Genomic DNA, 21861 nt, shown 5'->3' on the forward strand with positions numbered 1-21861 from the left:
TTTGCACTCAGGGTTTGCTCTCAGGAGTTCCTGGTGTGTTCCAGAGCAGGGTTTGCTCTCAGGAGCTCTTGGTGTGTTCCAGAGCAGGGGTTGCACTCCGGGTTTGCTCTCAGGAGTTCCTGGTGTGTTTTTCAGAGCAGGGTTTGCACTCAGGAGTTCCTGGTGTGTTCCAGAGCAGGGTTTGCACTCAGGGTTTGCTCTCTGGAGCTCTTGGTGTGTGCCAGAGCAGGGTTTGCACTCAGGGTTTGCTCTCAGGAGTTCCTGGTGTGTTTTTCAGAGCAGGGTTTGCACTCCCAGCCCCTGAGCTCCCTGTTGCCAAGGGGAGGGATGTGCTGCCTGCAGGATTAATAAACACCACAGAGGTTGGTTGTCAGAATTTTCCAGCTCATTTTCAAGGGCATCTCAAGAATGGAGCTCCCTGGCACTCTCCATCATCCCTGGGTGTGCATTTCAGATGGGAGCCACTGCTGGGGGCTGTGGGGCTGCCTTTGTCCTCCCTCAGGGCACAGGGGTGGTTTGATAAACAGAGAGAGCCCAAGGAGCTGTTGTTGCTCAGCCCAGGGTCAGTTTGGTGTCCGTGGGTCTGTCCCAGCCCAAGAGCAGAGCCCTGGGCTGGGCTCAGAGCCCTGTTCAGGGCACAGAACAGCCCCAGACTCCTGCCTGGGCCCAGCTCCTGCCTGCTGCTCCCTGACCTTTTATCCTTTTTATTTTAGCAGATTTTATCTGCTCAGGGATAGATCCGGAGTCTGGGTTATATTTACCCTCCTGCTGTATCCTGTGCTGCTCCAGAAGGAAACTGAGTCATGGCATTCTGAGGAGCAGCTGGGGAGTGCAGGGATCAGCACAAGGGGGATTTTCTGAGCTCAGTGCCTCTGGCATGGCTGGAGAAGCGAGGGAGGGGCAGTAACTCACCTCTGGTGCTTGTGGTGAAAGTGCAATTGAAATAGAGGAATAAATAACAAAGTGCTTTGGTATTTTTCTGGGTTTAGTGTGTGATAGAAATCTGCAGCTTCTTTCCAAGTGATTTTGGCTTAGTCCAAGTTGATATAGGTAAAAGCATCTCCTTTTCAACTGCTTATGTTGGAATTACACTTTATTAAACTCACAGAGCCCAGAAATGGATTAGTTGACGTGGCAAATGTCTGTTTTATTTTGGAGGAGTTGTTTGCTGTCTGAATGGCAATTTGCTGTTCCTAACAAGATTGCTTTACAAACACAAGAACCCCAACCCCTAAAACAAAGTGAGTGCAGACAGATGACAGCGTTGTCTGCTACTTGACAAGATGAAATTGGATTTTTGGATTTTTTTCCCTGCTAGTTTGGGTCTCTGTCTGAGTCTTGACTTTGATTCTTTGTTTGAACACCGAGGCTGACAGCCCCAAGCCCCCAAACTTCCTGAATGTCACTGGATTCTCTGTGTTCTGCCCAACAGCTTAGCTGGGAATTATTTACTCTGGCCCAGTGGCCATTGCAGCAGCAAATGACAAAATGCTCTTCAAATGGGTGTAGTGACATAATTCCTATTGAAGAAATGTTGATTACTGTCACAATGTGGATGCTCTGTGTGCTTTAGTGCTCAGGGCTTATCTTTCTTGCACAACATAAGCAGTATGAATGCCAAAATACACCTCATTTGCAAGTGCTGTTTGCATGATAAATTTTATTTTTCTAATCTCCCCTATCAACAGAACCAATTTTTTTTTAATCTTTCTGATGACATAAAAATGCATTTTAATGAAGCAAATTACCAAGCTTTGTCTCCTCAGCGCACGAGCGGGGCGGCCACGTTCAATTAGGCTGAGAAATGATCATTTGTTCCATTGCAGGCTGTAACAGAGCCCCTGCTCAGCCACCATCCATCACCAGTTGCTCAGCTTCGTGTTCCTTAAATCACTTGCCATCCTGTCAGGGCTGGGAATCCTCCACGGGAGCCATTATTTAATTTAAGTTTGTAAAGGTGTCACTTGTTTGATAATAGGCTGCTTCTGTAGTGGATGAATAGGGACTAAATATTCATCATTTTGTGCGTGCATCCCAGATCCCTAATGAGTTGCAAGGGTGGCAGTGCCAGCAGAGCTGATGGTGCTGGGGCCGTGGCAGGGATTTGGCAGCAGGGAGGACGCAGGGGAAGCTCCACAGTGGCAAAGGCAGAGGGAGGTGGGCACTGAGGGGCTCCCAGGGCACTGCCCCAGGCTCAGGGAGGGACTGTCCTGGGCAGGGTGGGAGCTGGATCAGGGGTCCTGTGGGGATTCCAGCTCGGGATGGTCCAGGGCTCTGTGAGTTCTGCTGGAGCTGCAGAGCCTTCCTTTGTGAGCCTGGCCCCACATTGCTCCCTGTGGGCTGCAAGGAAACTCAGATTTGGGGTGGAAATGGCCCTGGGAGGGGTTTGGGCTCCATCCCTGGCCATGGAGGAGCTTCACCCTGAACTGTGGCTGGCCCAGAGCAGCTCCTGGAGCCCCCAGCTCCTCTCTGCTCATGGGGAGCTGCCCTGGGCTGTCCCTGGGCTGTCCCTGTGCCATCCCCGTGCCGTCCCCGTGCCATCCCCGTGCCATCCCCGTGCCCTGTGCTGTCCCTGTGCTGTCCCCCTGCCCTGTGCTGTCTCCCCGTGCTGGCTGACAGGTGTTGGTCTCTGTTAATCAGGGTGCAATTGGGGCAAACAGAAAGGCTCCTTGTTTAGACAGAATTGATTTTTTAAAATTTATTTTATTTTATTTTATTTTATTTTATTTTATTTTATTTTATTTTATTTTATTTTATTTTATTTTATTTTATTTTATTTTATTTTATTTTATTTTATTTTATTTTATTTTATTTTATTTTATTTTATTTTATTTTATTTTATTTTATTTTATTTTATTTTTCTGCTGTTTTGTTTTCTCTTTCCCATTGGGCTTCCCCCAGACACAGGCTGCAGTTAAAATCCTGCTGCTCTGCCCAGGGTTGTTTCTGTGCTTTGTGCCTCGTGGTTGTGACTGTTTTGTGGTGAGGGTTTGTGGTTGTGTTTCAGCTTTCACAGAGCCTGCCCTGCTCCCCCCGAGCCTGTTCCACCCTGGGTTTCCCCAGCCTTTTGTTCTTGTGGCCCTGCTGGCCCAGCCCTGTGGCTGCATCCCTCAGATTTATATGGCTTTTAGGCCGTGGGGAGATTGATCAGCCAGGCCTTATGCATTTAGAGGAGCTGATAAATGGCCCAGCAGCACATTCCCCTCCACTGCTCTGGAATAACTTCAGCCCTCAAATCAAACATCCCATTTGCCACAAATTGGGGAAGGCAAAGAGGGCACCTCTGCTTTATTAGGGTGCATATTTCATGTATCTGTTATGGGAGGTATTGTCCAGTTCTACGTGTCTGGGGAGGCAATTCCACAGCCTCAGCCCCCTCCCCCTGCCCCTCCACAATATCCACCTTCAAGGTTCCCTTTGCAGCCTTCACCTTTGTTACAGCTGCATTTCATTTTCAAATCTTTAATCATTTCCTCTCTTATTTGTGGTCCCTTTTTCCCTGCTGGCCCCATTCTCCCCCTCACTGAGGATGTGTCCCTCAGCCTGGGATTTGATTTTGCCATCCCCAGAATTTCATTCATGGAGCTTTGCATGCTCGGGTGTCCCCTCACTCCACTGCAGCCAGTGGCAGCCTTGCTCTGAGAGGAATTTAGGGAGTTTCCAGAGGTTGCCTGGTGTCATTTTGGCAAGGGTCAAAACCTGGAATTTGTATCTGAGTGCCTGAATTCCACCCTGGGCATGGCTGCAGTCACAGCCCCTCTGTTAATGATTTACCTGGGAGGGCACTCCAGAAATACCTGCCTCTGAGAGGGATAATCCCATTTTGTCTCATTATTCTTGGATTTGTTCATTGCTCCAAAGTCTGGGGGCTCTTGAAGTGCTTTTATTTGTTTCCTTCTGCCATTTGCATAAAAATCCCTGTTTGACTGCAGAAACTGTCTCCAGAATAATTGACAATAATGGTTGAAGTCCCAAGGGAACAACATTTCTGTAGTAGGGAACTTCACTGGAAATGCTGTGTGAGCCTTGAAGGATGACACAAGATATTTCAGGTAGTCCTTGAAAAGGAACATGTCCAGCTCCTTCTGTTCACTTGCTCTTTGGTTTTGAGCTACAAGAAGGCTTTTTGTATACCAGCATTTTAACAGCAGCTTAAGATAACAACCAGAAATGAATCTCATTGTTGAAAAGGCAATCTGAAGTATAATCAAAAGCTTTCTGTTGTCTCTTGTCAGCAGCACATTGTTTTGCTTTTCTGGGTCACAAATGTGCCAGACCTTTGTCCTGTTTAACTCTTGAAAGGCGCCTTTAAAAAATCATTTATGTAAAAAACACACTCAAATCATTTCAGCTCTGTTAGCAGCACCGAGGAGCTGTCGGTTGCAGGAGACAGAGGATGCTGGATAAACACAAAGCTCTTTTTGGGCAGGCCCAGGACTTGTTGCTGCCTTTGGAGGATCCTCCTGCCCTCAGCCCTCTGTGCCTTGGTTTGGAAAGGGGCAGAGAAGAGGAAACTGCAAAGTGAGCAGCCTTAAACAAGAGGGGGTTCATGTCTGCCTCCCCTTCATCCCCTGCTGAAACGTGGCACCATTAGTGAGGTCACCAGGGCTGAAATGCCTGGAATGATGCAGGAGCTGTTCTTCCCACAGTGGGGGCTGTTTTTACCCAACAGCCCTTCCAGAGCTGCAGGAAAGGAAAGTCAGGTTTCATTTCTCCTGCTGCTGCTTTAATGCCCAGGGCAGGGTTTGATCTGAGCATCAGCTGCTGCAGCTCTGCTTGGGCTGGGCTGGCTCAGGTTTCTGATTTTATCTCCTTTAGGGGATCACATTGCTGCTGCCACTGTCTGTGGGATCTCTGTGGGATCTCTGTGGGATCTCTGTGGGATCTCTGTGGGATCTCTGTGGGATCTCTGTGGGATCTCTGTGGGATCTCTGGATGATCTGTGGGACCTCTGTGGGGTCTCTGCCTCCCACAGCTCAGCAGCAGTCAGGAATGGAGCAAGGAGCAGGTGTTGCTCACAGGAGCCTTTGGAGCTTTGGGTTTTACAGCCGTGCCTGAGGAGGGTGGGGAGGCACCAGTCTGGTGGTGCAGCCCCTTGGCTGTTTGTCAGCAGCTCCCCTCCATCTGTCTGTCCATCTCTGCATCCATCCCTGCGTCCCTGCATCCATCCCTGCGTCCCTCCGTCCATCCCTCCGTCCATCCCTGCATCCATCCATCCATGGATCCATCCATCCATCCATGGATCCATCCATCCCTGTGTCCCTGCATCCATCCCTGTGTCCATCCCTGCATCCATCCCTGCATCCCTCCTGCTCAGGTTGCCTGGCAACCTGGCCCGGTGCCTCCCAGCACCAGGGATGATTTATTGGGGATGATTTATGGTGGGGCTTTTAACAGGAGGGGCCTGGGGCTGAGGGATTGGGAGCATTTGATCCCAGAGCTGATAATCAGGGTGCAATTAGGGCAAACAGAAAGGCTCCTCGTTTAGACAGAATTGATTTTTTAAAATTTATTTATTTTATTTTATTTTTCTGCTGTTTTGTTTTCTCTTTCCCATCGGGCCTCCCCCAGACACAGGTACAGCACAGAGTGGGAATCAAAGCTTTGCCCGGTGCTTGGGGTGAACCTGTAATCTTTCTCTTTGTAAAAATAGCTCTGGTTAAAATCCTGATGGGAAAATACAGCTGGGGTCAGCACAAAAGGTTAGCAACACCCTGACAGCTCCAGGCCCAGGCTGAAGGAAGAGCTGAATTCTCCTGCAGCTCTGGAAATGTCTGAGAGCTGTTGTGTCACCTTCAATATCGTGTTGCCTTTCATGCAGACTCTTGCATTGATCCCTGGCATTAAACAGAGCAGGGGAAGAGGAGGTTTGTGAACTGGCATTTGGGGATGGCTCATGCTGTGCTCACCAGGACACATCCCCTTCATTGAGGCACTGGGAGGAACCTGGGGCAGCCTTTGGGCTGAGCACCTCATTCAGCCCCTGCTGGCTGCAGCCCTTGCCCAGCCTGGCTGTGAGGAGGGCTGGGCAATCCATGACAGGAGCATTTCTGTGTGCCTCAGAGGCTAAGGGGAGAAAAAGGATGATGAATCCACCCTGACCTCCTGAATGGCAATATAAATACTTTATTGAAAATCCTAAATAAATGTGTTTGTAACCAGTAATCCTGCTCTGCATGCAATCTCATTTAGCCAACTGGGTATGCAAATGTGCTATTAATGTGTTTGCATCCAGTATAAATACACAAATCTAATCTGTTTATATGTGTCATTTACACACAGCTGTGCTCACGCTCACTTAATACCAATATTTCCAGCCAGCCAGAGGTACCATGGGAGCTCCATTGTTCCCAACAAAAGCAGCTCCGTGGAAGGGGGGTCATTATCATCCAGGATCTCTTGGCATTCCCTCGAGGGAGCTGTTACTGGCTCGGCTGTGGCTGCTCTGGGACTCAGCCGGGCTGGAGGTGCCTCTCCCGCAGAGCCTGGGGTTCAGTCCCTGCACTGTGGGGCCAGGCTCTCCTTGTTCAGGATAATTTTTCAGGAAGACAAAGCGATGCAGTCGGGAGGGAGAGAGCAAATTGTCGGGCACCTCGGAGGCTTTCAGCTGATGTATTCCTTGTCAGTTTGTTTAGAGAGGACACTTGATCTCCCGGGCAGATGGCCTGGGGAGTGTAGGGCTTGTGTGGGTGACCAGGGCTGCACTCTGCACAGGGCTTTGAATTTCCAGGGGGAGCATCCCTGCCTTGTCATACAGACTGGGATCTCATGAACACCACCAAAACGTTTTGGTTTTCTGTGTCTTCGCGTGAGAGAACCGGGTGAAAACGTGATTTTCCTTTCAAGTATCTCTAAATGTGCTGCACGCTGAACAGAAGTTTTGCAGCTTGTGAAGATCAAGAAGTAAAGATGCTTTCATGTATTTACTGTTTATCTGCTGTTAATGGAAACCTCATAAATTTTCCTACCATATTTATTATAAAACTTTAAAATGCATATTAAATATGGAAGGTAGTGACAACTTCCATTGGCATCTGCCTGGAAAGCCTGGCCTTTCCAGACATGCACTGAACTTACTGCTTTCATAACAGCAAAATCTCCCATTTTATTTGCTTAGAATTAAGGAAGAGGTTGAGATAAGAACTCACTGTTCTTGGACATAGTCTAAAGAGGTGATTTGATTTCGTTTTTTATTAGAAAGATTGAGAAATAAAATCCTCATTTCCTGGATTGAGAAAGATCAGAAGAGGCCCTGTGTGTAAATGTTTTGCATTACACAATGCTCTTCACTCATTAACCAGGTGGGAATCATAGGGAGGGAATGAAGCAGCACGTGGAATTTCTTAGAGAAAACAATGAGCTCTGAACTGGATTGCAGCCCCACGTCAGAAGGGACACCTTAACAGCAGTGATGAATCTGCAGGTTCATCAGAGTTGTGCTGCCTCTCTGGAGGTTTCAGGTGGAAATCTTCAGGTGGGAGTTGACTGAGCAGGTTGGTGGTTGTTTTTGCAGTGGATGTTACTGGTGCACCCTTTCAGCAGCGGCTTCATTTGGAGTTTTTGGGCTGGAGGAGCACACGGGGTGCAGGGTTTGCAGCAGGCAGCTCCTCCTGCCAGGCTGTGACCTGGGCACGATGGAAACGCAGGAGCTCAGGCTGGCACTGCCAAACGTGCCAAACGTGCCAGCTGAGCTCTGTCAGGCACAGAATGGGTCTGTGGGTCCTGCCAGGAGGGATGAAACAGGGACCTGCAGGGCTCTGTGGCTCTCTCAGGAGGGATGAAACAGGGACCTGCAGGGCTCTGTGGGTCCTGCCAGGAGGGATGAAACAGGCGATCTGCAGGGCTCTGTGGCTCTCTCAGGAGGTTTGTTCCTCAGGATGAAGCAGGACCTGCAGGGCTCTGTGGCTCTCTCAGGAGGTTTGTTCCTCTGGGTGACACAGGGGATCTGCAGGGCTCTGTGGCTCTCTCAGGAGGTTTGTTCCTCAGGGTGAAGCAGGGGACCTGCAGGGCTCTGTGGCTCTTTCAGGAGGTTTGTTCCTCTGGGTGAAACAGGGGATCTGCAGGGCTCTGTGGATCTTTCAGGAGGTTTGTTCCTCAGGATGAAGCAGGGGACCTGCATGGCTCTGTGGTTTGTTCCTCTGGTGACACAGGGCACCTGCCAGCAGCAGCAGGCAGACATTAACACGCTTGTTCCTTGTTCTGCCCTGGTTATTTATAGCTCCTGTGACACGCAGGATGCTGCAGCATCTGATGCATTTCATCAAATTATCAAATGGCAGGAGGAGGCCTCGTGCTGGGGCTGGGCAATAGCCATGGAAACCACCCCATAAAACTGAGCTGTGTCTGTCAGCACCGCCTGCCCCACAGGCCCTGGGATTTCCTAAAGCTGCTCCATTACCCACAGCACTTCTTTAATTGTGGCACAGTTTGTCTTCAGTGAGTGGCACAAACAATAATGCTGACAGAATCCTGTCATAAGCAATCTTTTAAAGTTAAACAGAAGTGCTGAAATTGAAATGTTTGTCCTAAAAATCCAAATTATGTACTTGTAAAAATGAAACCATTGTGCTCCAGAGCCACTTCCACTTCTTACCCAAACTCATCCACGGGCCTGAGCCTCAGCCCTGTGTTTGAGGCTATTTTAGCTTGGCAGCTGTCGCTCTCAGATGCCTCCTGTGAGCAGTGCAGCATCTCCTGCAGCACTGGTGCATGTCATTGTGCAGGGGAGAGCAAATTCAATCAGTGTCAGGCACTCTGCTTTGTGAGACACCAGGGAGCAACAGGTCACCTCTGATTTGGTGTGCAGCTATTCTGTTCTGTTGTGTTTAAAGGCATTTTGAGGTCTGTGTTGGGCGTGACTTGGAGAAAAGTCCTGTTCTTGCTGCAGGGAGAATGGGCCATGCTGCCTGAATTAATGGACGTCTAGAATAGGAAGGAAAATCTGAAAATGGTTTGTTAAAAATTATTATTAAGCTCTAGAATTTCTGTCTGAGTTTCTGAAATGATTTTTGGTGTGCTTTGTTGTTATTTGTATATTAAGAAGTGTCTCTCTCTTGCCTTTCCAAGAGGCACAAAGCTCCTTTAGAGTTGGGTGTCTCTCAGTGGCCCAGGGATAGGTCTGTACACCAATAAAGGTGACAGCAGAATTGGCCAGAAGGATTGACTTCATTCCTACTTGCAAATTTGGAGCAGCGTTCAAGGTCCCTCCAGTTCTGTTATTCTGATGGGCTCCGTGCTGGGCTTGCATTTCCAGCAGGAACTTCTGGCATCCCATGGGGTCAAAGGAAAACAGTTTGTCACAGGTTTTATTAATAGAGTTGAATCACAACACAACCCAAATATAACATAGTTTGGTTAAAAGGAATCTTAAAAAATAAATTAAATGGTTGCCCAAGAATTCAAGCGCACCATAGTAAGTCTTGGGCAAAATAAGGAACAGGAATTGGGTGTTCTCATTTTATGCAGTGCCTGCCTTTCCATGTTTCCCCATTTAGCTGTTGAATTCCTGCAGACAGGGATTGCTCTGCTCTCTGGGATGCTGGGAGTGGTGCTGGGCTGTGTTTGTCACTGCTGCTGCCACCTTCTCCTGCCCAGAGCACCAGCCAGAGCTTTGTGGTGCCAGGGGAGGGATCCACCCCCCCAGCCCAGCATTAATGACAAAAATGAGAGTGGGAGCAGCTGTGGGCACTCAGCATCCTGCTCTGCAGGTACCTGGTGGCTTCTGCCTGTGTCTGGGGGCAGACAGTAAAACCTCCCATGTTTGGGAGCTCAGGCAGCCCTGGAACGCTGCACTCCGGGGCGCTGTGTGGGCTGTGGGCATGGAGCAGGTGGGTATGAGTAAATCTCACACTGTAATCTCCAAGCCTTTACAAGCGCTGGTTAATTCCCGTCTCCGTGGCCCCGGGCACGTTCCTGGCGAACTCTGCAGTCTTGCTGGTTCTGAGGGTCAGGGTTAGGTGAGGATAGATCCCTGTGCGAGCGAACCTGCAGGATCCTGGAGGCTCCAGACAGGCTCTTCCTGCATCCAGGGCTGTGCTGGGAGCCGGGAGCTCCGTTTGAGCAGAGAATTCACCTTTTTGGGAGTCCTCATGCCCTCCGTGGAAGCCTCCGATCCCTGCCCACCTCCTTCCAGCAGATGTTTGCAAAAAGATGTGATCCAAAATACATTAAGCCAACTTGAGGCTCGTTTCTCTCTCAGGGATTTTAAAATCTCATCTCCCTCCCTTCCCTGGAATAGTAGGGCCCACATACTCAGCATCCATTATCTTTTTTGCAGACAGGATTTGTTATTTGCTCGTTGTTTATAGCTGTACACAGTGTTTATAGCAAAGGAAAAGGCCTTTTATTTTTTTTTGCTTGTTTCTTTTTAGGGAATTAGGAATTGTCATTTCCCTCCTTTCCCTGGAATAGTAGGGCCCACATACTCACCATCCCCTATCGGTTTTGCAGGCAGAAATTTCCTATCTGCTTGTTGTTAAAACCTGCATACGGTGTTGATAGGAAAGGAAAAAGCCTTTTTATTTCGGTGTGCACAGGGAAGGAAGAAGTCCTTCTCTAGAATAGAGAGAGGCACTTTGTTCAGCCTTACATCGCTGCTGGCTCCTGCGGGGATGTGCCGGGAGAGGCCGCGGGCAGGGCTGGAGCCCCGGGCCGCGGCTGGAGCGGGGAAGGGGCCGGGAGAGGACGAGGACGAGCGGGAGGGAGAGAGGACGAGCAGGAGCGAGCAGGGAGCGGTGCCGCGGCCGCTCGGCGCTGGCGGCTGCCGGGCCCGGGGCCGGGCGGCGGCCGCTGCCGGGGCTGCCGGGGGCGGCGTCGGGGCCGAGCCCGGCGGGCGGAGGAGGCGGCGGCGGTGCCGGGGCCGGGCCCGGGCCCGCGGCTGAGGGGGGCCGGCGATCCAGGCCGCCTTTTGCGGCGCGCCCCGCGGAGCCGCCCGCCCAGCCCCGCCGCCATCACACGCTGGGCGCCGCCGCCTCCGCCCGGCCCTGCGCGGCTGCTCCGGGGCTCGGCTCCGCTCCGCGCCCGGCCCCGCTGCCCGGCCCCGGCCCGAGCGAGCCCCGCCGAGGAACGCGGGGGCTGCGAGCCTTTAACCCCTGCGGCACCTGCCCCGAGCCCTGCGCCGCGCTCTGCCCGCGCTGCCCGGCCCCGGCTCCGGCAGCGGCCGCGGCCCCGAGCGGCTCCGAGCGGCTCCGAGCGGCCCCGGCTCCGGCGGAGCTCCGAGCGCTGAACTTGCCGGCGGAAGGAGGGGATGCGGCTGGGGATTTTCGGTGTCTTTCCCGAGCCCTTTCCCCCGTTCGCAGCCCTGTAGGTGCGTTCGCTTCCCCGGGCTCCCGGCGCCGATTCACCGCCGCCGTTTGGGGGATTTTTTTCAATTTTTTTTTTTTTTAACATTTTTTTTTTTTGCTGCTGCTGCTGACACGCTGTTTTTGTTATCTTTTATCGCAGAAACGGTTTATTAAGGGGTTGAGGCAGTACGGCAAGAACTTCTTCAGAATCCGAAAGGAGTTGCTTCCCAATAAGGAGACCGTAAGTACATTTGGACTTTATGTAATTCGCTTTTTCTCTCGCTGCTTCGCTGTTTGATCTTGCGAAACTCTTTCCTTTTTACCCCGAATTCTCCTCAGATAAACGGAAGAGAAATCCTCAGCCAGCCAAGGCAGCTGCTGGTTTTTAGTGCAGTTTTTAGGTCTTGGGCTGTGAAAGATGTTACATAAAATAATCGTCATGGCTGGACGGAGCCACTGAGCCTGGCTGAAGTGTATTTATGGAGAGCGAATCTAATTTTAAATTCTGACATTACGATGGGATAATACATTTTGTGTCACCCGGCGGGGCTCGAGTGGCAGCGGGTAAATAGAGAAAACCTAAACCAAAGCAGCATCTGATGGGATCGGGGTCTGCCGTGACCCGCACCGCGCTCTGCTTAACCCTTCCCGTGCCTGGCCCCGCCGTGCCCCGGTGTTCTCGGGGTTATGTAACCCTGTCCCTGCACCCCAAACCCTGCACAGGACATTGGGATGCCTCGGGAAGCCGCGGTCCCTTTGCCGTTTGCCCCAGAAGAGCCTCGGGCTGTGTCCTGCAGGTGTCCTCGAGCCTTTGGGAGAGTGCTTTCGTTTTTATTCTGGCTTTAGCAGGGAGGCAGCTCCGTGCAAATGGAGCTCTGGACTGTTTTCTAGCAGCGTGTCAGGGATTTGAAGCGTCACAGAGCGCTCAGACTTGTGTAGGTGTGCAGGCTGGATGTGCGCTGGGGAAGAGCGTGGCTGTAATGATATTTAAAAAGCTCTCAGTTTCTGTGGGATGGTTCCATTCTCCTCCCCGAGGTTCCTGTGAGACAGTGCTGTGATAACACAAATCTCGGGGTGGTAAATAGTAACACTGTGTGAGTTAGAAAGGAAGGGGAGGATGAGACAATTACGAGTTCGCTCATCCTGCTGAGAAAGGAAGCTCAGATTGCTGCTCAGGTCTTGGTGGACTCGAGGATCCTGTTGGATTGTGAGGTGTGGAGCTCTGGAAAGGTGACAGCTGGGAGGGAATGCTGGAATAGGATGGATCTTATCAGCATCTAGCAAACCTACACGTACCGTGCCTTTCCTCTTGGCTCCAGAATATCTCCTAGAAAGGGTCTAGAACAAATCAGTGCTTGCTTCTAGAAATGGATTCTGCTGATTGGTAAACTTGCTGAGGGGCAAAAAGTCCTCTTCAGAGCTTACAGGAGCTCTGAAGTATATTGTGTCTTTATAAATTGAAATTTATATTTTAAATATGAAATGTGGGTTTGTTATTGGTTTTTTTTTTGTGATGGAGAAAAACATTTTGCAGGGGGGAGGAGAAAAAAAAAGCCCTGAAAAATGGAGAGTTTGGGCAGGTGCCTGCCCCTGTTTGTGCTGCTTAACTTCTCACATTGGAGCTTGGCCTTGGGGTTTCTGTAAAAGTTTTGCAAGTGGTGTTAAACCTCACAGAAGCTCTCATTTTTCAAGTGTGATATTTTTGTTTCATTAGGTCTAATTTTTTACTGCAGAGGAGACTAAATACGAAGTCTGAGCTGTGGGAAGTATCATGTTGATGGCTTTGGGCTCAGGGGTTTTTTTAGCCCCTGTGGTAACTGATCTACAAATAACCTTTGACCTACCACGGGTTGTTTATAATCTCTGCTTCCTATTTTTGCCCACAGGCCTCACTTCTGCTTTCTTTAATTCCCAATCTTTTCCAGCCAAAATTTACAGCCTTTCTGCTGTAGGAAGAGATTGCAGCATAAAGGCTGCAGTAAATATTTGACTGTACGGTTTTGCTCCTGTTCCTTAAAGTGGAATAATGAGTAATGTAAGTGACAAGGCTTTGGGATTAATCTGTCTGCATTTTTTCATCACCAGAATAATTTCAGATACTTTGCCTGCCATTTTTCTGTTGCAGTGTGAAGTAACCCTGTAGCAATTCCAGAAACACCAGATAAAGGCTTTATTCTCATGTTCAGCCTCCATATTAATATGAGTGAAACTCTAAAAAGTTGTCAAATGGATACTAATGGATAATTGATAACTAATAAAACTGTAAAAAGTTGTTATATGGATACTAAAGCAACTTCCAGGTGCTTAAAGATGTGTCAGGGGCATTCTTGCAGTGACTTGCCCCTGTGGCTCTTGGACATTTGGTTTATTCAGAGTTTTCCTTCTGGTCACTGAGGGTTTGGGGAGGGGACCCAAGGGGTTTTGCCTCAGCAATCCCCACTGAAAGTTAAATCTCCTTATTACCATGATTTCTGTAAAATGTGTCCTTTCCTAGAACCTTCCCTGGGGAAAATTCTCCCCAATGTCACCCTGGACCTGAAGCATGGAAAACAGTGGGAGGAAAGGAAATACAACAGAAACAGGGAATTCTTGCAGAGACCAGGCCTGTTTCATGTTATTTCATGTTAAACCAAGCTGAGGCTGCTGTGCAGGAAACCAGGATGTGAACATGAGGTTGTGTTTCTTGTCTGCTTTGGGAAGGGTGAGATGAGAATCAGGCCATGCTGAGCTTGCACAAGTGTGCTAAGGAATGTCCCATTTCACTTGTGCCTTGGCTTTTCCCCCTCCACAGTTAGTGTGCAACATCTTTTGAGAAAACCCTGCATTCATCAATGTGTGTCTTAACTAGTTTAACATAGTTTTTCAACAAATTTTTAAAATTATTTATTCTAAATGATAATCCTCAAGGGAAAAAAAAAGCTTTATGAAAGAGAATGTGTATTCCATATCAAAGGTGTGTTTGTCTGGGTCTCCACTCCGCTGCTTTATTTATTTCACATTTCCAGTTGATTTCCGTGTTTCTGTCCAGGAGGGGTTCCCAGTGGAGTGAATGACTGCACTGGATCAAGGCAGGTGCTGCTTTCATGTAGGATCAGTGCTGACCTGGAGGAAAAGTGCCTCCGTGTACCTGAGCCATGAGATTTTAAATGAAACTCCTGAGACTTCCTTGGGTTCCACTGACCTGGCTGAAAGGCCCCTTCTCCTCTATTCCCATGCAGCTTTTTCCCTTTTGTCTTCCCCTGGGTGGTTTCCCCTTGGCTGCAGGGATGAACTGCCCTGTTCCCCTTTGGTTCCTGCTTAGCTGCACTTCTGGTTGCTCTTCATGGGAAGGAGTGGATTTTGGAGGCTTTTCAGTGGCATGAACAGTTTTCAATAATTACTTTCATTTAAATTCCCATGTTGTGAGAATGAAAGGTGCACAGCTGGCAACAGTTTCCCTAACTGTCTGCTTTGGCTTTAAACGTGGTTTTATTCCCCTCCCATCCACCCATTTTGGGATAATTTGCTAAAACTTGGTGATAATACAGGATTTTCAGAGTATTTAACATTCTGCTCTGAATTCTTTAGATGATTACACTGAGCTACTTGAATTGGAGAGTTTTAGAAGCACCAGCATTGTGATAGGCCTGAGATAAAGGTACTTAAATGCCTCCAAGGTTGGGGATTGCCTTCCTGTGTTCCTGGGAGCAGCTTAACTCTGTTGGCTTGGTGCAGGAGGTAAATGCAAGCAGGGAATGGAGCAGGAGGGTGCCAGCTCCTGGTGTCACCTTGCTGGGACCCAGGGCTGGCTCCTGCTGCCCAGCCTGTCCTCAGCTCAGGCTGCCCTTGCAGTTGGGCTGAGCTGTGCCAGCAGGATCAGGGTTGTTCTCCTGGGGCTCCTGCAGCCTGCTCTGGGCAGGGGAATTGTCTGAGCAGTGCCCCAGAAGTGGGGATGTGTGTGACTGTCCCTCCCTAGGGGCAGCAGGGGTGTCCTGTTACCCATGGCCACCCTGCCATGGCCTGGGCTGCAGCTGAATGGGGATTCTGGAGCCACCTGGTGCCTCCTGGGGATGGTCCTGAGCACTCTGGGCCCTCCTGGGAGCAGGGGTGACAGCTCTGGGGAGGTTCTGGGGGTCTCCAGAAGCTCCTGTGCTGCCCAGGGACAGTTCCTGGCACAGGGCTCTGGGCAAGGTCCCCGTGCCCCTCTCTGCTCCTCGCTGGCCCTGCAGGGAGCCCAGGGCAGGACAGTGGCTCTTTGTGCAGGCACACAGACTCCAGGCTAATTTTGGGTTGAATTTCCCTGCTGAGCACATAGGTATCTGTGGGGTGTGTGATTCTGGGTTTGGCTGCTGAGCAAGAGATGACAGAGTGCAATCCAAAGATCTTGCCTCTGGGTGGATGCTCCTTTATTTAGCTCTGAAGCACAGTGTAAACAGGAGTTATGAATATTGGCTGTTTCCTGACACTGAAATACCTGCAGTGTGCTGTATTTATGCACAGAAGAGCTAAATATGCATCATTTCTTTAGGAAAAATGGTCTCTCTTCTGATAGTAAAATCTTCCTCTTCAAATTAAATGCTGCTGGGACTTACCTCAGAGACTAAATAAGCTGTGCTCTGTTAGTGTTAGGAGGCAGAATGAGTGCAGTGTGAGCTTTCAGCATAAACTTCTGTTTAATTTTAGATTGGGGTTTAGATAAACAATTTTATTCTTGCCTCATTAATGCTTAATCTCGTGTTACATAATACACAATATTGGCTTCCTGAGTAGCACTTAAATATAGTGCAAACATGGAGTAGCTGAAAGGTCAGTGCAGTTGCCATATGTGCAGGCTGGCAAGGTGTCTGTCCCCTCCCCTGGCACTCCTGATGGCAGCCAGCAGCCCCAGGAATATTTGTGCAAGGCTCTCCTGAGCATCTGAGAGGTAGAGCTGCTCCCTCGACACAATTGTTCAAATAGCAGAGTGCCTTTGATCAAAGCAGGGGGATAATTAGATGAATATCTCTTGGTCTGTTGCTATAAAGTGATTACTTAGCCCTGCATTGGCTTTTTAATATTTGCATTTAGTGGTGAGCCTTGTTTGTAGCAGGAGCTGTGGCGTGGGCTTTATCCCTGCCTGCTCTCCCCAAGGAAATCTGCTTTATTTGAGGCCATATTCCCCCAATGATGGAATATTAATACACTGCAGTCAAGGCACATTATTTCCTGCTTGTCTTTGCTGTTCAGAGAGGGACAAGCCGTGGAAGCCTTTTCTGTTTGAGAGCTGAACCTTTTTCTTTAATAACTTGTTCTAGCCTGGATGCAGTCAGAGCTGAAATTTTCCATTAGAGTTTGAAGCGACTGCCAACATAAACAGCCACTGCTTCTTTTCATTTCATCTGCTCTCTGCTGCTGCTGCTGCTTCCAGAGCTGCCACTGCAGGCACAGGGCTCTGCTCTGCTCACTCAGGGGCTCGTGGCTTCACCTTCCCCAGATTATTTCAGATGAGAGCCTGAGACTTCTCTCTGTGTCACAGCAAAAATCCTCCTGGGCTTCAGTCCAGGTAGCAAAAGGGGCAGAGGCAGCAGCTGCTTTTCCTGTGTAAGTGAAACCACCGAGTCATTTGCATAACAAACTCTTCTGGAGGGAGCCTGCTGCCTTTTTTATTTTTTTATTTTCCTGTTTTTGTGAGCAGTCCCAGCTGAGGGAGGAGGAGGAGCTCTGGGTTGGTGTTTGGCTCCAGGTGAGGCAGGGTGCTGAGGCAGGCCCTTGGTGCTGCTCACCAGGAATGCAAGGACCTGCTGAGCTCAGATGGAGACATTCCTGAACTGGAGTGGCTCTGAGCTGAAGGCTGTTTGCAGAGGGATGTTCAGTGTGTGTGTTCCCTGTGCTCTGCTTTGTTTTCAGAAGTTTTAACTGTTAAACCTATTGCAAATGTCATAACTTTATTGGATAATAAACCAGGAGGTTTGGAAAGGCCTTTAAAGAGACGTAAAGGTTTCACTCACACCCAGCATGGTGTCTGTCTTCATCTCTGAAGGGATTGCAGGTGTTCAGGTGAGCTCAGCTCCTGGCAGGCAGAACTCCCAGCTCCTGGAGGTGCTCACACACCTGTGTTCCCTTAGTCCAGTTCCCTGAGTGTATCCTGTATTCCCAGTCCTGTGAATCCCCATCTCCTGGAGGTGCCCATACACCTGTGTTCCTTTATTTCAGTTCCCTAAGTGTATCCTGCATTCCCAGTCCTGTGAATCCCCATCTCCCAGAGGTGCTCACACACCTGTGTTCCTTTATTTCAGTTCCCTGAGTGTATCCTGTATTCCCAATCTGTGAATCCCCATCTCCCAGAGGTGCCCATACACCTGTGTTCCTCTATTTCAGTTCCCTGAGTGAGTGAGTTCCCATCTCCTGGAGCTGCATCTGCCCAGCTCTCAGCAGCCCTTTCCCCTGGCCTGTGCCACGTGTGTGCTCATTGATTAATCATTGATTAAGGACTGGCTCCAGCTTCCAAAGACCAAAATGCCCTTTCCCAAACCTGCCTGTCTCAGTTCCAGCTGAAGCAGACAAAACCAAAGAAAGGAAGTACCTAAAATGTGCTTTGTTTTTATTGTTTTTGTTTTAAATCTCTTAAGCATTCTCCTAAGACAATAAGAGGATTAATTTTCAATTGTATCGTTTTACTTTTGTATGCCAAAGGTAAATTACAGCGTCATCAGCTCAAAAAATGAGCTGCTTATTTGACTTTCTTCCTAAGAAACCCTCATAGATGGAGAGCATTAAAGCAGAAGGTGTGTTCACTGTGCCAGCTGGACTCTAGAATTGACTTTAGCACGGGCAATAAATCAGCTCTGCACTCCAGTGGCTTTTTTTTTATTATTTTACATTACAAGATTGGATCTCATTGTTTATTTTTCTCTGAAGGTTTAGAGGTAGGTAGGAGTAAAATATTGTTGCAAGTAAAAGAGGGCCATTAGGCAATTGCATCGAGCTCTGTCAGGGAGCCAGGAAGGACAATTTCTGCTTTGTAGGGAAAAGTCTGTAGTCAGAGATACAAGCCAAGATTATTTGGGTAATTGATACAATATTGTCTGAGCCTTCCTCAGCAACTGAGAGAACACAATGCTGCTCCTCAGAGTTCTGTTCCACCGCATTTTCCTTACTTTCTGTTTATAATTCACCATCCTAAGGAATTTCAGTTTGTTTATTTTCCTATTGTGAATTCTCTCTTGCATCTGTGCTGAAGGGTATGTGTGACTCCGGTTAAAATGCTTTCGTTCATCAACAGCTGTATATTTATTTATTCTGTATTTTCTTTCCCTGTGAGAAAAACCAGCAGCTTTTTTTTCTTGCCTGGCAGTTGTCAGATTGTATCAAATACTCAGACATCAACCCCGAGGTCCTGTGAATTGCAGGTACATAAAATAGGTGTCTGGAAAAGGGTTTGTGCAGTTTATTTTCATGGTTGAGTGTCCCAGCCTGGTAAGACTTTTCCATCAAAGCCTTGGTGGTGTTTGCTCCCCATGCAGTCACTGACTGAAGATGAGCTCTAAAGCTGGAAAATGGCTTTCAGAAAGGCAGAAATGAAGCAGTGCTGATGGTGGGACATCCTGTCCCAGAGCAGTGCTAATGTTTGAAAATGCAGGTAACTCCTGGAGGAAATGCATCTGTGTAATCCTGCCTGGGGGCTGGCTTTGGAAAGGGCTGGGAGGGGACCCTCTGCAGGTGAGGCTGTGTGTGCTGCTCTCCGTGGGTGTTTGCAGTGTGTGGGACACAGATCACAGCTCCAAGAGCTGCTGCTGCTGCAGAGTTTGCTCTGAGTTTGGAGTTGAAGGAGTGAATGAACAGCAGCGGCTCAGACGTGTGGGGAGCTGTGTCCCAGGGCAGCCAGAGCAGAGTTTGGCTCCTCAGACACCCAGGGAGCTGTGCCTGGCCCGTGGGGGTCACAGCTGGGGCAGAGGGTTGTGCACAGGAGAAACCTCTGTGGGCACAGGATGAGGTGCAGTGAGTGAGCCTCAGTGCCACAGAGCACAGAACAAGCTTTGTTCTTCCTCAGGAGATCCCTGGGCTCAGGCATCACCTCCTGCCCCTGGTGGCCCTGTAAGAACAGCACCCTCTGCCTTCCCCTGGCCCCACAGCAGCCCCAGCACTTCAGCCACTCCTAAATATCCTCGAGTGTGCTGCTGGAGCTGGGAGAAAAGACAAGAACAACTCCAGGAGACAGATGCACTCATTTTGTCAGTTTTGTTTCCAGCCAGCTGTAAAAAAGAAGCAGTGCTTGATTACTGGGGTTTTTTTGCTGCTTGGTTTTTTTTTCATGCCAAGGAAGGCTCCCAGGAATGACAGAGATGGTGGAATAAAGTGAGAATGGGGAGCTGGAATAGATAGAGGCTGTGCCATAGAGGAGGTGAAGCACTTTGTGGGTAGAACTGACTCTGTAAGCAGAAGAAACATTTAACATCACACATTGAAATCTGCTGCATTTGCTTTTGCTTTGTTTTCCCTTTCCAGTCTGTATCTGAAGGGAGAACACTGAGGAGTGTGATGGAGTTCAGATTGTCAGCACATAGAGATGCTGGTGATTACTTCTAGGTGAGGGTGATGTCGTTTTGGGTGAACTTCTCCTGTTGCTGTTCTGCAGGCTGCCAGGAGGGCTGTGTGTGTCAGCCACGGCCCTGCACACCTGCCCCAGGCTGGATTTATGGGCACGTGGGATGTGAGGGGCTCCTTTCCCTGCCAGAAGGTGCATTAATGTCTCCTGTATGTGGAACAGCTGTGAAATGCTCAGGCTTTGGGTTTCCTACTCCTGCTCGTGAGGAATGAGGATCCTGCAGGGCTGGGATCCCCCGTTTGTGGTGTCTGGAGGGGCTGCATCCTGCAGGGCAGAATTCCAGCCTTCCCCCCCTTCCTGCTTCAGGCTGCCCAAGAGGGTGCAGGTGATGCTGAGTGAGCAGAGCAGGCTCCACAGAGAACCTCCTGCTCCTTGCATCTCTGTTTTTGAAATCCCAGCACAGTGGCAGGGGTGTTTCCTTCTGATTCAGACCCTCCAAGGTTGAGTTTGTGCATTGCCCTTTTCCTTGCACGCTTGGTGAGCTGGGGAGCTGGAAGTGAAGGAGCTGCTCTCAGGGTGATTGCTGTATTTGAGAGCTTGGGGCTTTAACAAACACACAGAGTGTTACAGGAACGATGACTAAAGCCCGGCTGCTGACGTCCTGGTGGTTGGGAAATCTTCCTGACTCTGCTCACCTGGGATGAGCAGCACTGGCAGGGAGGATTGTTGGCTGTACACTACCAGACTCCTGTGCAGCGAGGAGAGGGTCCTGCTCAGTGCTTTTATTGCCATGATGAAAGGGTTTGTTCTTGGCTGGGAGAGCTGGGCTGATCCTTCCCCACCCCCAGACACTTTGTGGGCTCCCTTTTCCCCTGCAGTGCCCCTGACACAAACAGTGATTTTGTAGGATGCCTCGGACCCTTCAAAGGGAGGAGAGCACATTCCAGGTTGTAAACCAGCTCCTGCTCCTGCAATCTGAGAACTCCTCCCTGGTGCTCAACCCGGGGCCTGCTCTGTGCCTCTTGTGTAAAGCACCAGGACATCCCACAGGAACTCTTGATTTATTTTGCTAGCTCTGCCCTTCTCTGTGGTTCACAAACCTCTAATGGGCTGTGAAGCTCCAAGATTTCTGAGTCGAACAGTAGAAGTTTTAAGAACCTCCTCTACTACATGAAAGACTTAACACTTTCCACATGCTGGGTTTTTGGATCATGAAAAGCTGATCTCCTACAAATAGTTTGTAAAGCTGAGGCATCCTGGGCCAGGGCTGCTTAATGCTCTTGTGAAATTGGGGGGAAGGAAAAAAATGTAATGAAAACTCTGGGCTTTGGGCCAGCAAGGAAGATCTGATACAGTGAACGTGTTTCTGCTGCCCTTTGTTACTGTTGAGTTTGATTAGCTTTGTTTCTGGTAAGTTTAATTACAGTTCTCTTTTATTTTTATGGCTGAGGAGGGGATCTTTGCCAAAGCCCAAGTCTTTCATTACCTCAGCTGCAATGAGAGGGAACTGGAGAAGTAAATCATGCCACCTCCCCAACAAACAAGCCAAAGTAAAACCAAAAGAAGCCCCACTGAGCTATAAACGCAGCCCTTTTCTCTCTCCCTGCCCTGTTCCTGCAGTCTGCTGCTTCCCATCTGTTATTTTCCCTTTCCAAAGTCGCTTTCAGGGTTGAGGGTGAGTTTGCTTTGTGCTGTAAGTTGTGTTCTGCCTGCTCACCTGTGGTGGTTGTGCCTCCCTGGAGCTTGGCTGGCTCCTCTGCAGCTCTGTGCCACAGACAGAGTTCCTCCATGGGTTCCTGCACTGCACTGCAGGAACACAGCTGGGAAATGGGAGAGCAGAATGGACAGAAACAGGAGGGCTTGGTTTGGGCCCTTGGGTTTGCTCTGCAGAACCTTCCCCATCGAGCTGTGATGGCAAATATGCCCCATAAACCTTGCACAGCCTGGGCTCTAAAGGAAAAGCTCCTTTCCCTGATCCCAGTGCTGAGGGGCAGCTCTGGGCTGTGTGACTGGACCTTCACCTTGCTGTGGGGAAGGGACAAAGGCCTCCCTCCCTCAGTGCTCTGCTAAAGTTGT

General features: G+C 49.5%; 1 protein-coding gene across 5 annotated transcripts in view; it reads left to right on the top strand.

The window, feature by feature from the left end:
* Positions 1 to 21861, top strand: part of RERE (arginine-glutamic acid dipeptide repeats) — a 165775-nt gene that overhangs the window by 112950 nt on the left and 30964 nt on the right. For all 5 annotated transcript variants that reach the window (XM_071449389.1, XM_071449391.1, XM_071449388.1 and 2 more), the window contains one exon: positions 11443 to 11523. In XM_071449389.1, coding sequence (XP_071305490.1) covers positions 11443 to 11523 — 81 coding nt within the window. The remainder of the gene's footprint in view (positions 1 to 11442; positions 11524 to 21861) is intronic.

This window comes from Agelaius tricolor, unplaced genomic scaffold, assembly GCF_023055355.1.
Source record: "Agelaius tricolor isolate 1412-34295 unplaced genomic scaffold, bAgeTri1.0.p SCAF_28, whole genome shotgun sequence".
NCBI classification, from domain to species: Eukaryota; Metazoa; Chordata; class Aves; order Passeriformes; family Icteridae; genus Agelaius; species Agelaius tricolor.